General features: G+C 38.3%; 1 protein-coding gene across 1 annotated transcript in view; it reads right to left on the bottom strand.

The window, feature by feature from the left end:
* The window catches only part of LOC106924675 (fatty acyl-CoA reductase 1), a 53,580-nt gene that overhangs the window by 21,889 nt on the left and 17,632 nt on the right, over positions 1–14,059 (bottom strand). Inside the window, exon 3 of the mRNA XM_088002965.1 lies at positions 7,369–7,647. Coding sequence (XP_087859091.1) covers positions 7,369–7,647 — 279 coding nt within the window. The remainder of the gene's footprint in view (positions 1–7,368; positions 7,648–14,059) is intronic.

Raw genomic sequence — 14,059 nt, 5'->3', positions numbered from 1 at the left:
GGTTTTTGTTTGTGGGTGGAAAATGATATAAAATAGCAAAAAGAACAGATTTAAACCTTTTAAGATAAAACATATTACTGCTGTATTACTTTTAATGTCATTTCCTGTGAAAATTCTATACAAATACAGCACTGAATTTAAACTTATGTTATCTTTTTTTTTACAGGACAGGTCTGTGGCCTGTACAAAACATATTCATCCTGCTGAGGTCAGAATGTTTCTGTCACTTTAAATCCAAGCCACGCCCCTACAACTCAACGTTTATAATAGCAAGTGAAAATAGCTGCGCACAGATGTACAGCTGTACAACTGTACATCTTTGAAAAGTATCAGTAGAGCTTCCTGCACAACCAACAAGAACGCAGCAAGTGGTTTCTGAATGGTACATCAACAACAAAACACTTCTCTTTTCTTCCAGCAGCCATTGTACAGCAGTTAAAAACCAGCTGACCAAACGTGCTGGAACTCCACTTGAGTTGCTAGGTAACAAGTTGGACTTGGCTGGGGTTGCTAGGTAACAGTGGAATGTGACATATCAGGAGATTTTTGAAACAAAAACATTCCCTCATTACCCAAAAACAGTTTTTTTAAGAGCTTTGTTTGTTCTTTAAAAGCAGATGAGACCCGAATGGAAATTCCTTCTCTCCCTTCACAGTCCTGATCTGACAGGAAACAAAACTCATCACTGCAAACTCCTCATCACCCTTCATCCTCAGGTGACGGTGATAACGCCGCCACGCGCCGCCACACTGATGAACGACGGGGTTTATCTTCAAGATCCAAACAAGAGCGAACAAAGGAAGGCGAGCTGCAACTCCGGGGGGCGAGGCGAATGCTTCCAGCGTGACGACAACTCAAACTGGAATTTCCACAAGCCGAGACATAAACCAGTCTGCTGGGACCAGTTACAATCAGGACGTCTGGAATATTTACTATGATGGAGAGATTAGTGGGAGGAGGAGAAAACGAAAGCAGCACAGCAACATTAGTGCTGTGCAGAAGGAATAACACTAAAATAAATAATAATAACCTCATCATTATTTAAGTGTTTAATTCAGTTTTATTTAAGTTATATGGAAATCGCTTCTGAAAACTGGCTGGCTCCATTCATCAGCAAAATTATTTAAGCGTTTGTTTCAGTTAAACGGTTTCTTGACCAGGCGGTTTTAGGTCCACCAGTCCGGCTGAGGCCGCCCTGCAGAAAGTGTCCAGTGACACCACATTAATATGAAATGTGGAAGAACCAGAGCGCTGGTTCTGTTGGACCTCAGCGCAGCATTCGACACGGTTGGCCATGATATATTATTAAAGCGACTCTCCGGTCCAGTACTGGACCGGTTCCAGTCCTGATACATTACAGGGACTCTCTGTGTAAAAAGGCAGCTGACAGAAGTCACATGTGGAGCACCACAGGGCTGAATCCTGGGAACCCTCCAACAGCGCAGGTTATAACAAGAAAGAGGATCAACGATCATCGCTACGCAGATGATACACAGCTCTACATTAAGATGGATTAGGGCAATTCAGAGTTTTTACATGAATTAAAAAGAAATGCAAACAAAACAGCAAACCAAAGGAAAGAGCAAGAGAAGAAAGAATCTAATAATGTTGATCCAAAGTATATTAACTAGATGTTCCTGTTCAGGGTTACTGGATGAGTATACATAAGTAATTCTTTTTCTGGGTTGGAAGAACAGGAGTCTATAAAGTAACTGAAAAGGTAGTTTTTCTGGATTCTAAGTTTGTTCAAATCCCGGTTCTGGGTCGCTGGATAAGTCTAAGTATCCTCTGGACTTTCTAAGTATGCTCTGACTTTGTAACAGTAATGAGGTCTCCACAGTTTCTAAGTAATAATAAGAACTAAATGTTTCTAAGTTTGTTCTAATTCCTTTTCTGGGCACACCCCACAGTTCCTAACAAGTAATGAATAAGCCAGACAAACAGACGGACAAGGGCAAGAACGGACTCATCAAGGGAAAATAGCAACATTGAAGACATGGAGAGTAAAGGCAGTGATGTCAGGGAAATGTATCTGTAAACAATGAGAAGCGTCTGCAGTTTGACCGTTAATTTCGTACGTCCTGCTCTCCCATTCAAAACCAGTTTATAAACGGTATCATCTCAGAGCATGTCCTTGAGTCCTGCCATGGTTGTCTTTAGGAAGGAGAAGATAGAAGGTTGTCATTAGGAAGGAGTGGCTTGTTTATATAAACTCCAGCAGATTTGAGATAACCAGCCAAGGCCGGCAGACTCAGAACAAGCAAACCGTCTGTAGAACGGGCAGACTTAAAGTCTACAGGTCGTTCCCATCGGGCCGAAAACTAGCAACTTCTCCAGGATCGATTCCATCCGGCTAGTCAGTTTTAGCATCCAAAGAATCACATCCAACTTGTGCCTCCGTCTCACAGCATCAGTCCAAGTGTTCACTAGTTCAACTCAGTCCATCACAAATTCGAGGCATCCGCAAGCTCCAAACAGCAGAAGTCCTGTTATCATGAGACCAAATAAATCCTTGATGATTTATTGGGGTCTCCTGTGTATTGAGAGACCAGTTATCCAGATCCATAATTTGTAGATTCGGAGGATGTGCAAAGAGAGGCTCCAAAAAAGTAGCACAGAAACAAGCGAAGGTGGGGAAGAAGGGAAGGCAGCAGAGAAAAAACCGTCCGCCTTCACCGATCGAGAGGAGAAATGGGCCATAACCTTCTCCAGCTGATCGTTCCTCTTTGGACCTAAAGAGGAATGATCAAGAGTTTCAGGCCAGAAATCTGAGTCTGAACATCCAAAGACACATAAAGACAGTAACAAAGTCGGTCTTCTGTCACCTGACAAGCATTTTTAGGATTAAAAGACTAATATTTCAGTAAAATATAGAGACTCATCCATGTGTTTTTACTTAAAAAAAAAGTCAATCAGATCCAGAACACTGCTGCTGGCGTTCTGACTAAAACCAGGAAGATAAAGAATGTGACCCCAGTTCTAAAGCCCTTATACTGTAGCTCACTTTAAAACTGGTTTATATATCACTGAATGGCTCCGCACCAAAACACATTGCTGTATCAACCTTCCAGACTTCTCAGGTCTTCTGGTTCTGGTCTGCTCTGCATTCAGAACCAGAACCAAACATGAAGAAGCAGCATTCAGTTTCTACGCACCACAAATCTGGAACAAACGTCTGAAACACTAAAGTTAATAATAACTGGAACATTGACCAAAAGGTGATGTTAAAGCCTGTTTAGTAATTGGCTACTGTTATTTTAAGCTTCCTTGCTGCTTCAATGTGCCATACAAATAAACTTGACTTAACAAAAGTGAACCATATAATCAGTAAAAACGCTCATTATCCACTGGTAGAGCGCATTAACCAGCATAATGACCCAAAGAAAAAGAAAAATATTCCTCCTCTGTAGGCCGCATTCCAGGAGATCCTTGTTCCTACCAAAAACATTCCCTCTCCCACCTCTTTGGGCCGACCGATTCTTACAGCCAAACATTTTCTACCGGATCAAACCGACCTGGCTGCTGCGGAAAAGAAAGGAAAAAACCCCCAACAGTCTAAATGTCAATGTCGGAGCAGACACAATGAGATTCGTATCGGTTTGTCCTTTTCCTGCTGGGGGCAGCGACCCCTGATTGCATCGTTTGAAAAAGTGCCGCGGGACGGATCTCCGGGTCGTTACCTAGCAACAGGTTGTAAGGAAGACACTGGCCTGGCTTGAAGGATGAGAGGCCACTTGAGAGACAATACCACAGTCCTCCCTCATGAATTATCCCGATTCGGAAAAGAATAATACTGACCCGAGGACTCGCTTGAATACCAATTAGTACCCAAGGCTCCTTCTTGGAAATTTAATGATATCGGTTCTTCTGAATGCAGAGAGAGTCTGAGGGAGCCTGGATTTTTACACAAAACACTGCAGAGATGGAGAAATAAAGTCAAAAGACAAAAATAAACAGATTTTAGATCTATAAAAGACTTCCAAGAAATGAGAGTATAAACTTTTTTCCCTCTAGAATAAAATGATAAACCAGTAGTTAAGCTGCTTTGGGTCACCAGTTCATCTTAGAAAGCCAGAAACATCAACATTGATCATAAGTTATGCACATTTTAAGGTTTTTTTCATGCATTTCTTATTCCGTAGTGTTATTTTAATGGCCATATTTATCATCGTGATCTGTGTGTTGACTGGTAGAGTTTTTCATTAAACTGCTTCATTACCGATTGTCTTACAAGCTCTCTGCATTGTGCACAACATACCAATAAACCTGATTGATTAGAAATCATTTTCCCCCCCAAGGTCCAAACTATTCTGACTTTGGAGTAACTCAAGGTTCTGTGTTTGGTTGCCTGCTTTTCAGTTCGTCTCTTAAGTGCATTTAGAAAGTTTATTCACCTAATTTCTCAGCTGATACAGTTTTAAAACTACATGTAAAAATTCCCAACCGTAAAAAATAAATTCAAACACTAGCACCACAAATAATCATGTCCTAGTAATCAATTATTCATGTGATTAAACGATTAATCGGATTAAAAAATGGCTACATTCTTAAGCTTTTTAATTTAACCACTAAAAGATTAGAAATACGTTAAAATATGAGAATAAACAATTCAATTCCCTTATAAGAAATAAGAAAATAAACATTTTATTGCCTAAATTGTAATAAAACAGCAATTTAGTTTGTTAATGATCATTCCATAGGTATCCAATATTTAAAATGTTTTTTTATCTTATAGAATTTGAATCAATTTGAGGAGAACATTTTTACAGACAAAAGTTGTATTTTTTATCTTAAATGCAAAATGTATACATTTTTGTAGAGTTGGGCTTAAATATGTATCTTTTGGTGCGTCTGTGTAGTCCAGCTAACGATTAATCGATTGCTAAATTAGTTGTCGATCAGTTTTATAATCGATTAATCTGATTAATCGTTTCAGCCCCAATGGAGTCCTGATCAGAACTGTTCTTTCTCTTCGTACGACTGTTTAGGCCTTGTGTTCATCATGAACAGCAGCAGAAAAGCCACGTTTTTAGCTAAATTAAGAGCAAATTCTCCAAGCGCCGCCCTGCTGCTGGCGCAGCGGTGAGCAGAGTAATGAATGCAGCAGCAGCAGCAGGAGGAGCGAGGTCTAATCCCAATGAGAGTAGTAAAAACAGATGCTATCACAGGGAGACAAAGAGGATTAAAGAGAACGTGTCGTTTTCTTAGGTGCGCTGACAGTTTGAGGCCAGCAGCAGTCGGAGCGAGCAGCAGCTGTTTGTGAGCACATCAGTACACACACACCGTCAATCCTTCGCTCCTCATTACGTCCAGCAGAGTTTGGAGGTTTCTGCTGAGTCATGCTTTGCTGCCCAGCCTGATGGCAGCTGTTTGGAGCTGCGTCTACCTTCCTCTGCTGCCATCTTTGCTTCTGTCATTTCAATCAGCCCCGGTTTGGTTAACCCTTTGTTACCAGTCATGATCCATTTCTGCTCCAGCTCAAATATGAACTTTTGGGCTCTTCTGGGGTTGTTCAGCTTTATTCACTGTGTCTACCAAAGCTGCTGCAGGAATATGTAGGCAAATTTCTGTTGCTATGCAAACATTCAGCTGCTCTGCCTTTGATCAGCTGACTGAGAGCAAATTTGAATAAGGATCGTCTAAATCTGATAGGTGAGTTGAAGGTTTAAAGAGCAAACCCTAAAATAGCCGTTAAACTGTTTTTTGTTAAGGTAAATGAAGATAGAAAAAATTAGGAAAAAAAATCAGAAATTTTGAGATTCATTTCAGAAATTTTCTAGAAAAAAAAGAGGATTTCTTAGTTTGAAAAGTTGAAAATGTTCTAGAAAAAAACTTTCAAAATTTTAGTTTTTTTCTAGAAAACTTGAGATTAATCAAAAAAATTCAGATTTTTTTCTTGCAAATTTTAAATTCTTGGAGCTCAGAAATTTCTTTGTGTTTTTTTTCTAGAAAATTTCTGAGAATTTTCTCAAATTTTTTGTCAAAAATTACTCCATTTTTCATCTATATCAGCCTTAATAAGCTTTTGTTGTTTTTAAACACAGATAAGTGACTTTAAAATGTGTGTTTTTTTTACACAAAAAGTGCTTTAGTGTACAGGTAAGCGATGTGGACTTAGTATCTTATCACGATATTTGTGGTATTATTGTGATAACGATAAAGATAAAGATTTAAAAACTGTAAAAAATTTACACATAGTAAATACTTTTAACCGTATTTCTGAATTCACTGATATTTATTAATGCTCTCAAGGAACATTTCTGATCACATTAGGTTTTTATTTACAATTTATCACAACAGCAAATCAAAACTGTTGTCATAATAAGAGATTTTTATGAAAACCCTACATGAGTGAGCACTTCTACTTTCCCAAAACGTCCCTGAATGTAAATCAGTTGAGCGTGTCGAAACATTGAAACATCTGCCTGCTTATCTCATTTTCCCATCAGGATTATGAAGTAATTAGAAACTTTGTTTTCGGCGAAGAAACGATCCAAACTGATGAAGACACAAAAACAAGATAAGCTAGCATAATGACTGCATACAGTCAGCACCTTCGTACTGAACTCTTCAAACGTTTCTCCTGCATGTTTGACAGCAACAATTAGCGACTATTTTATTTTCCTTGTGTCTGAGCCAATTAAATGTCAGTAATTTAGCATCTCGTATGTGTAGCGTTGGCATAAAGCCAAAGAAAATACCGAGAGAAAATTAACTGCAGGAGGTTTAATGGGAACTGACTGGTGTGACAAAGTCATTATTCCTAGAATAATGTCCGTTACTGTAATGCAGTGAGTGAGATATTTACCCGTTTCCATTCATTATTGCTATATTTTACACGATCTAATTTGCCCACAAATATAAAACAATGTTGAACAGTTTTTGAGAGGAATGGGACAACTGGAGCTCCTGTGCATTGAGTAAATGCTGAGCAGAAGTTGCAATGTTTCCTGAATGCTGCCAAACTTTTAACTTTTTTTTTATATCCAGTTCTTGCTTTTAATTTTCAGGACAAGGTGCCGGTTTGTTAGGTCACCAATGCTCTAAATATTCCTCCTGACCTTCTATTAGGCTGGAAAATTATGATCCCTTTAAAGATCTTTAAACTGTGGTTTATCAGAAAAGCACAAGAGAAAACTAAACATAGTTTCTTGTTCTATGATTTTAGTTGCTTAGGAAATAAAAAATAATGGAATAAGCTTCAAACACTGAATTCAAAAATCAGTCTCTGTTAAACCAAAAGCCAACAACAAACAGAGAAGCTCAAACTAAGACTCCCAGACATCAGGGTTGATATAAACGTTTAGGAGGATCCCGCCGGTTAGCAGAGAAGAGACGACAGCACTGACCCGAACGCGACTCGGTTACCTTGCACTTCATCATGTCGCTGACCCGCTGCTTCATGGACTGGCCGGCTTTGGGTCTGACCAGGATGTAGAGGGCTTTGACGTCAGGGCAGCTCCGCAGCAGCTTCTCCACCAGCACCTTCCCCATGAAGCCGGTGGCTCCCGTGATCAAAACGCTCTTCCCGGCGTAGTACTCTGGTATGGACGCCATGCCGCTGTTTATCAGTCTGATCTGAGATTCTGACGTCTGCTGCTGCTGCTCTTCTTCCAGTCTGTCGAGGTCTTGGCCTTCTGAAAACTCCTGCAGAGGCAGAAAGACGACAGAGTTGAATATGAATGTTCCTTTAACATTTTGAGAAAGGGTGTTCAAACTGGGGGTCGGGGGCGATTTGAGGACCCCGGACTGATGTTGTGCGGCCCCCCGACCACAATTCAGGAATAAATTGGAACAAAACGACAACTTTTAAATTAAAATCTACTTTCAAAAATATTATATGCTGGTTTCCTTCTGTCGTCATGGTTACCAGGACCAGATCTAAAGTAGGCAGATAAGCAATAAATCAATTAATCGCATGATAAATAAAAATGAAATCAATAATTAATTTGCATAATTTATTCTTTTTATTTTTTTACAAAAATCTGGAGGATAAAAAAGTTTTCAGTTTGGTGCTTTTGTCTCAACTAAACAGTTTTTTTTAGGACAATTTTGTTTACATAATTGATTTCATTTGTTTCCGTTTTGTTTATTTATTTTGGGTATTTAAAATGTCTTCCTATTGCATTATCCATCCATCCATCCATCCATCCATCCATCCATCCATGTCCACTTTTAATAGATGAATTAAAAGGTTTAGAACTCAGAAACTATAACAGAAACTTCCTTTCTTTTCTTGTATTAAAAAAAAAAAACATTCTAACAACCATCTGAACATTTAGTTTCAAGCAACAGTTTCCAGGAGCAGGTCAGCAGGCGTCACCAAGCCCGTCAGAAGGTCTCGGCTGCAGCAGCAGAGTTTATCACAGCACTGTTGACTCAGTTATTCTTGCTCCATTTAGTTTACATAGCTGCAGCTCTATTAGCAGGAAGGTCAGTTTTAGTCATAACAATCTTAACTGAGATGCAAACGGACGTCTGACTCACAGAAACTACCAACACAAACAGAGCGGCCTGGTCTTCAAACTCACCGTGAATACAAACAGACTTGGAAGGTCAAAGTAAGTAATTACTCAGGTTATCTTTGTCTGATATCAAAACTCAAAGAGGTGAATCATTTGTTAAATAAAAAAAAAACAGCTTGCTCAAATGATGGTGTATTAGGGCCACTGAAGACCAAAAAATCTCAGAAATTTACAATTTTTTTTTTTCTGAATTTGAAGTAAAAATAATTCTAGAAAAAATGTCCTGAAATTTTCAAAAAGAACTTCTGAAACTCTGAAATTGCACATTTTTATTCTTAAATTTCTGGCATTAATATCAAAATTCCTAAGATTTTTTTCTATCGATTTTTTCACTTTTTAAACTCAGAAATTTCTGAGATGTTTTCTAGAATTTTTTTTAGATTAATCTCAAAGTTCCCTGGTATGTCTGACTGCCATGACAGCTTTTTAAAGGGAATGAACAAATTCATGGCAACTTTATGACGGCTGGACTTCGTAGGCAGGAACCTTCATGTAAATGTGCAGCGATAACTTTATTATCTACAGTTTAAAATATAATTTGATGGTTACCGGCAGAGAAGGTGAAGCTGAAAACAATCCTCTTTCTGAGTTGTAAAAAAGTTAAAGCTTATCTTTTATAACATGCATCATGTGTGGATTTACATGCAAGAAAGCAGAATTACTGCTCATTTTATTGCTTTTTATGCTCCAACCAAGCAGCATGCGTTTGACTTTGTCCTCACGGCTCCTGAACGGTAACCGACGGCAACTGGAGTCGCTGGAGCGCCGCGTTTCAGAGTGACTCAGATCGACATCCAGCGCTCTGATCAAAGCCTCGTGTCAACATGTGGGCTCGCAGCTCCCAACCGCACGCCCAGTGTTGCTGCTTATTTGTGTGTAACCACGACAACGATGCACCAATGCATCATGACCCCCCCTCAGAGTGTCGATGACAGCTTCCGCCCTCTGGTTCGTCTCATTTCTTCACTAAAACTCAGACAAGGAGGGCAGAAGTCGGCAGCCTCTGAAATCAGATGTTTACATACACCAGATAAAAACATGCGTGACTTTATTTCTCCCCGCTGCCAGAGGAATAAGTAAAAACTTTTCCTGTTTCAGGTCGGCTATAGTCACCAAACTGAGGCAAGTTCATTTATAGAGCTGCACAAGCTATCGAAACAAAAGCAGCATTTGCAATTTTTTTTTGTGCTTTAGCCAACTTAAAAAATTGTTAGCTTCACCTAAATCAGTTGTTACAGATAAATCCTAAAGCATTAATTTACTTGACTGTTTTGTAAACTTTCACTTGAAAGTAGTTTTGGGTTTTGATGCTCTTATTTTGAAACTTTATTTCAATCAATAAATGTGCAGTGAAGTAAAGAACAAGAGATAAATATATAATAATATTGATTTCTAAAGGCATTATAGAACATTCAATCTATAAGTTTAAAAGTAATTTGGTGCTGAATTGTTGATTTAATATGAACTGAAGTTAGTGCTTTAGCATTAGTGTAACAATGTTTATAATTAGTGCTTAAAGTTTAGTTCAACTAACTTTTTATCTAGCGGCGCTCACCGCTCTCTATAATATATTTGGCCTTTTGAACGAACTCCTAGCTTCCTGTAGTTTGTTTTCACGCCTGATATTCTGGTAGATTCATTTAGATTTGGGACCAAAATTGCAACACTTGTTCATATTTTCAGCTGTTGTGGTTCTCTTTCGGACTGCACTGTCAACTGAACCAAACTATTTGAAAAACATGTTCCCCTCCAGTCCTGCAGGGGCGCTGCACTTCAAACCACTGAAGGAAACAATACGAAAAACTCAGACAACACCGAGCACATCTTCCTTATTCATGAAATGCAAATAAAAATGGAGTAGCATAATCTGTTAGCGGTTGTAGGATTTCTCTTTTGTGTTTTAGCGCAACACTTGCACATTTCAACAGTCACTTCAGAGATTAGTAAGTTAAAGATATGGTTTGACCATAACAAATTATCCCTAAATTTGGACAAGACGAAAATCATGGTCTTTGGGAACTGTTATAAAAATACTGAAATCCAAGTTCAAATAGAGGACGTAACTCTACAAAGGGTTTTTGCTAATAAGTTCCTCGGTCTAATAATAGATGACAAAATCAGTTGGAAACCTCATATTAAACATTTACAGAGTAAACTCAGTAGAAGTATATCCATATTGGCTAGAGCTAGACATGTATTGAATGCTAAATCACTTCATATTCTATATAACTCTCTGATTTTACCATATCTATCATATTGCTGTGAAGTGTGGGGAGTTAATTACAAGAGCTCTTTACATCCGGTAACCGTCCTACAGAAACGAGCCATTAGAATCATCCATAATGTCGGTTATTATGAGCATACAAACCCACTCTTCATAAAATCCAGAATTCTCAAATTTGACGAGCTTGTAGAATTTAAAATGGCTCAGTTTATGTTCAAAGTATCTAAAAAGTTGTTACCTGAGCACATACAGAGCACGTTTTCTGAAAGAGAAGGGGGGTATAACTTAAGGGGTCACTCAAACTTCAAGATCCGCAATTTTAGAACAACAAGAAAAAGCTTCTGTATTTCAATTAAAGGTGTAAAGTTATGGAACAAGTTACATGAAGATTTAAAACAAAGCAATAGTTTAACACAATTCAAAAGAAAGTACAAAGAGGTAATTTTCAATAGATACACATATGGGTGACAGAAAGCAATAAGGTGTGTATTGCAGATAACTTGGTGTAAGGGTTTAGAAAGACAAACCAGCATAAAATGGGAAAATGTATAGGTAAATATTAGTAACTGTTACTTCTGACTGCCACTTTGATTTTGATTTTTTTAATGACAGTAGGACTCTAAAGTTTCAAGTGTTTAGGGGGTAGGAGTTTATAAGTTCTCACTTCTTCCTACCCCATTTTGAGCATGATATGTTAACTGAAACAAAAAAATCTGTATTTTCTCTTCTTTCTTATGCACTTCTTGTTACTGTGCACTATTTTATTTTTATATTTGTATCATGTTCGAATAAAATTTCATTTCATTTCATTTCATTTGTTTTTGGTTGCATTTACCCAGAATCCCCTGCGCTGTAGTCCGCTTCCTGCATTATGCTGCCTGTACATGCAAACTGTGTGATCAGAGTTTCCTGAATCTACAGATTCCAGACGGGAGGGGGACAATAATCTAGATTTACTGAAAAGTATGCACACATTAAATGAAAGAAGGTCACAGCTCAGGTCTTCTGCTGAGGCCTCTGGCATTCCTGCTTTGTTCAACACAGATTCCCTTCAGACACGGAGCACAGAGAGGCTGAAAGTCACTCCGGATTAACGCCCGACAGAGGAGATTCCTGCAGCTGGAGACGTGTTGGAATGGACACACACACGTGAGATTTACTAAAGGGAACTAACACTTTACTCCCAAGGAGTGAAACATTGGTCAGAAAGCTGCGTCCACATCTATTGGTCAAAATGCATCAAAAAAACATTCATCAGAATATTCCTGTAAAATAAATACTTTACATGTTTCACTTGCTCTTTTGATTAGTATAACATTATTTCTTGCTTCTTTGTTTTAGTGCGTCTCTTCAAAAGTGGAAATAAAACAGAACATGTCATGGTCATGTTAACCTTGGAGATAGCCATCTAAAAGAGATGGGAAGGGATCCATTTTAGTGTCATCTTGGAGTGATTAGCAAGTTTTCTGGGGGAACCTTGTATTGTTTTGACACCATTTTAAAGTAATGTAACAGTGATAATAGCATAACGCAAGAATACTTTCTCAAAGATCAATAAAGTTTAAATTCTAATGAACACTTAACACCGTCAGACTTTTTAAATGTTCAAAATAAATAAAACAAATAAAAGTTTCCCAAGTACTTCTAGTCAGAACTATCCACCTCTGCACAACACATTTACCAGATTAGTGAAATGCAGTGGCGTGTTTTAACTAGTCCTCATTTAGCCAACGCTATCTGCATCCAGCAGCATCGTTCCAGTTTGTTTGGGAGAAATTGTACAAAGGTTTTGGCTTTTCCTGGATTCTGACACACGTTTGTACAGCATCAGGTCTCCGTTGACGCCCCGGGTGAAGAACCGACTCCAGCATCTCAATGCTCATGTTGCGTTTAAAGGCGGCTCGGAAAAACAAGTTAAGGCATGTTAACAGATTAAATGGCTATAATGGCTGAGGAACGTATGGGGAATAGAGGAAACATGTACAGTACAGGAGCCTTTACTGCATCAAAGAGAGATTGGAATAATAAACATTTTTTATATTAGTTTTTAATCAAGTAGCTTAGTAGTAGACTGTTAACATGAGTGCAAAGACTCAACAGAAGGCAATTTTCTGAAACAACACACTCAGGGCAGTAATAAAACAAAACTGTACAACGACATTTTGCATTAAAGATAAAAACGTTTTATTCGTCTGTAAATATGTTTTAGCCAGAACATGTCAATTGGTACTTTTAGCTTCTCCTTGTTCAAATCCTCTAAAAAATAAAATAAATAAACCATTTTAAGCACCTTTTGCTATCCAGTTATGAAACTGTTGATCCAAAAAACAAACATGCCATCCCTGCGGTGTATGAAGGTTAAGTCAAACAGAAACGGCTGAGCTTTTCACATGTTGATGTGAAAACAAGATTGCAAAGACTCATTCTTTGCTTTTCACTAAAGGGAAACTGTTACATTTTAGTCAATAAGATGCTCATTTAAAGATGGAAGTGATTTGTTTAATTTAATCTTTAAATGTATTGTTAATGTATAGAAAAGGGTTAAATGAAAAATTTGCAGAAGGTTGCCCTTTTTATCCGATTAATTGTCAGAATAGGCGATTGTCAGAATAGGCGATTAATCGTTAGAATAGGTGATTAATTGTCAAAAATACTTAATAGATTAATCAATAATAAAAATTGTTACATTAGACACAAAATTAAATTTCACTGACAATCTCAACACAGGACTGGATGATGGTCAAAGATTTATGAACCATCCACCCAAATCAGATGCTATGGGAAAATGTTAGGTTTTATCTAATATATAACTAATTTATTTATTTTAGTTTCTTTACGCCATTAATCATAGTCTGGCTTTTAAAACACCATATTAACCCTGTTTTGTCCCAGATTTATGTTTTTTAGTGCTCATACAATGAGTGGAAATGGAAAAATCCAATTAGTGGGCAGCAGTAATAAGTACCAAGAGCTTCAGGGGGCCTCTTTTGTGTTTTGAGTCCTATTTATACCAATTCACATCAAAAGTCATTAAGGGTTGGTACTGGAGTAAAGCTAGGAGCTGCTTGAGGAACAGCAACACCAGCGGGCAGCTGAGGTTTACTTTTGTCCGGAGATAATGCAGCTGGAGCCCCGGCTGTAATTTCATGTTTCCTTTCTGTCTGCTCTGGCTTTTTTAAAGAGCAGACATGCTGTTCGTCTCAGGCGGGATGTTTTAAGGCCCAACTCTGCAGTCTCGCCCCTGGACGTTCCTCACACAAGTCCTCCATTAGTAGGTCAGCAGCCGAATGCTGCTGGAGACACGGGCAAG

The sequence above is a fragment of the Poecilia mexicana genome, unplaced genomic scaffold (genome assembly GCF_051168715.1).
Source record: "Poecilia mexicana isolate PSO_F unplaced genomic scaffold, ASM5116871v1 scaffold_23, whole genome shotgun sequence".
NCBI classification, from domain to species: Eukaryota; Metazoa; Chordata; class Actinopteri; order Cyprinodontiformes; family Poeciliidae; genus Poecilia; species Poecilia mexicana.
Note: the sequence above shows the minus strand (reverse complement) of the source record. Positions and strands in the feature narration are given on the sequence as shown.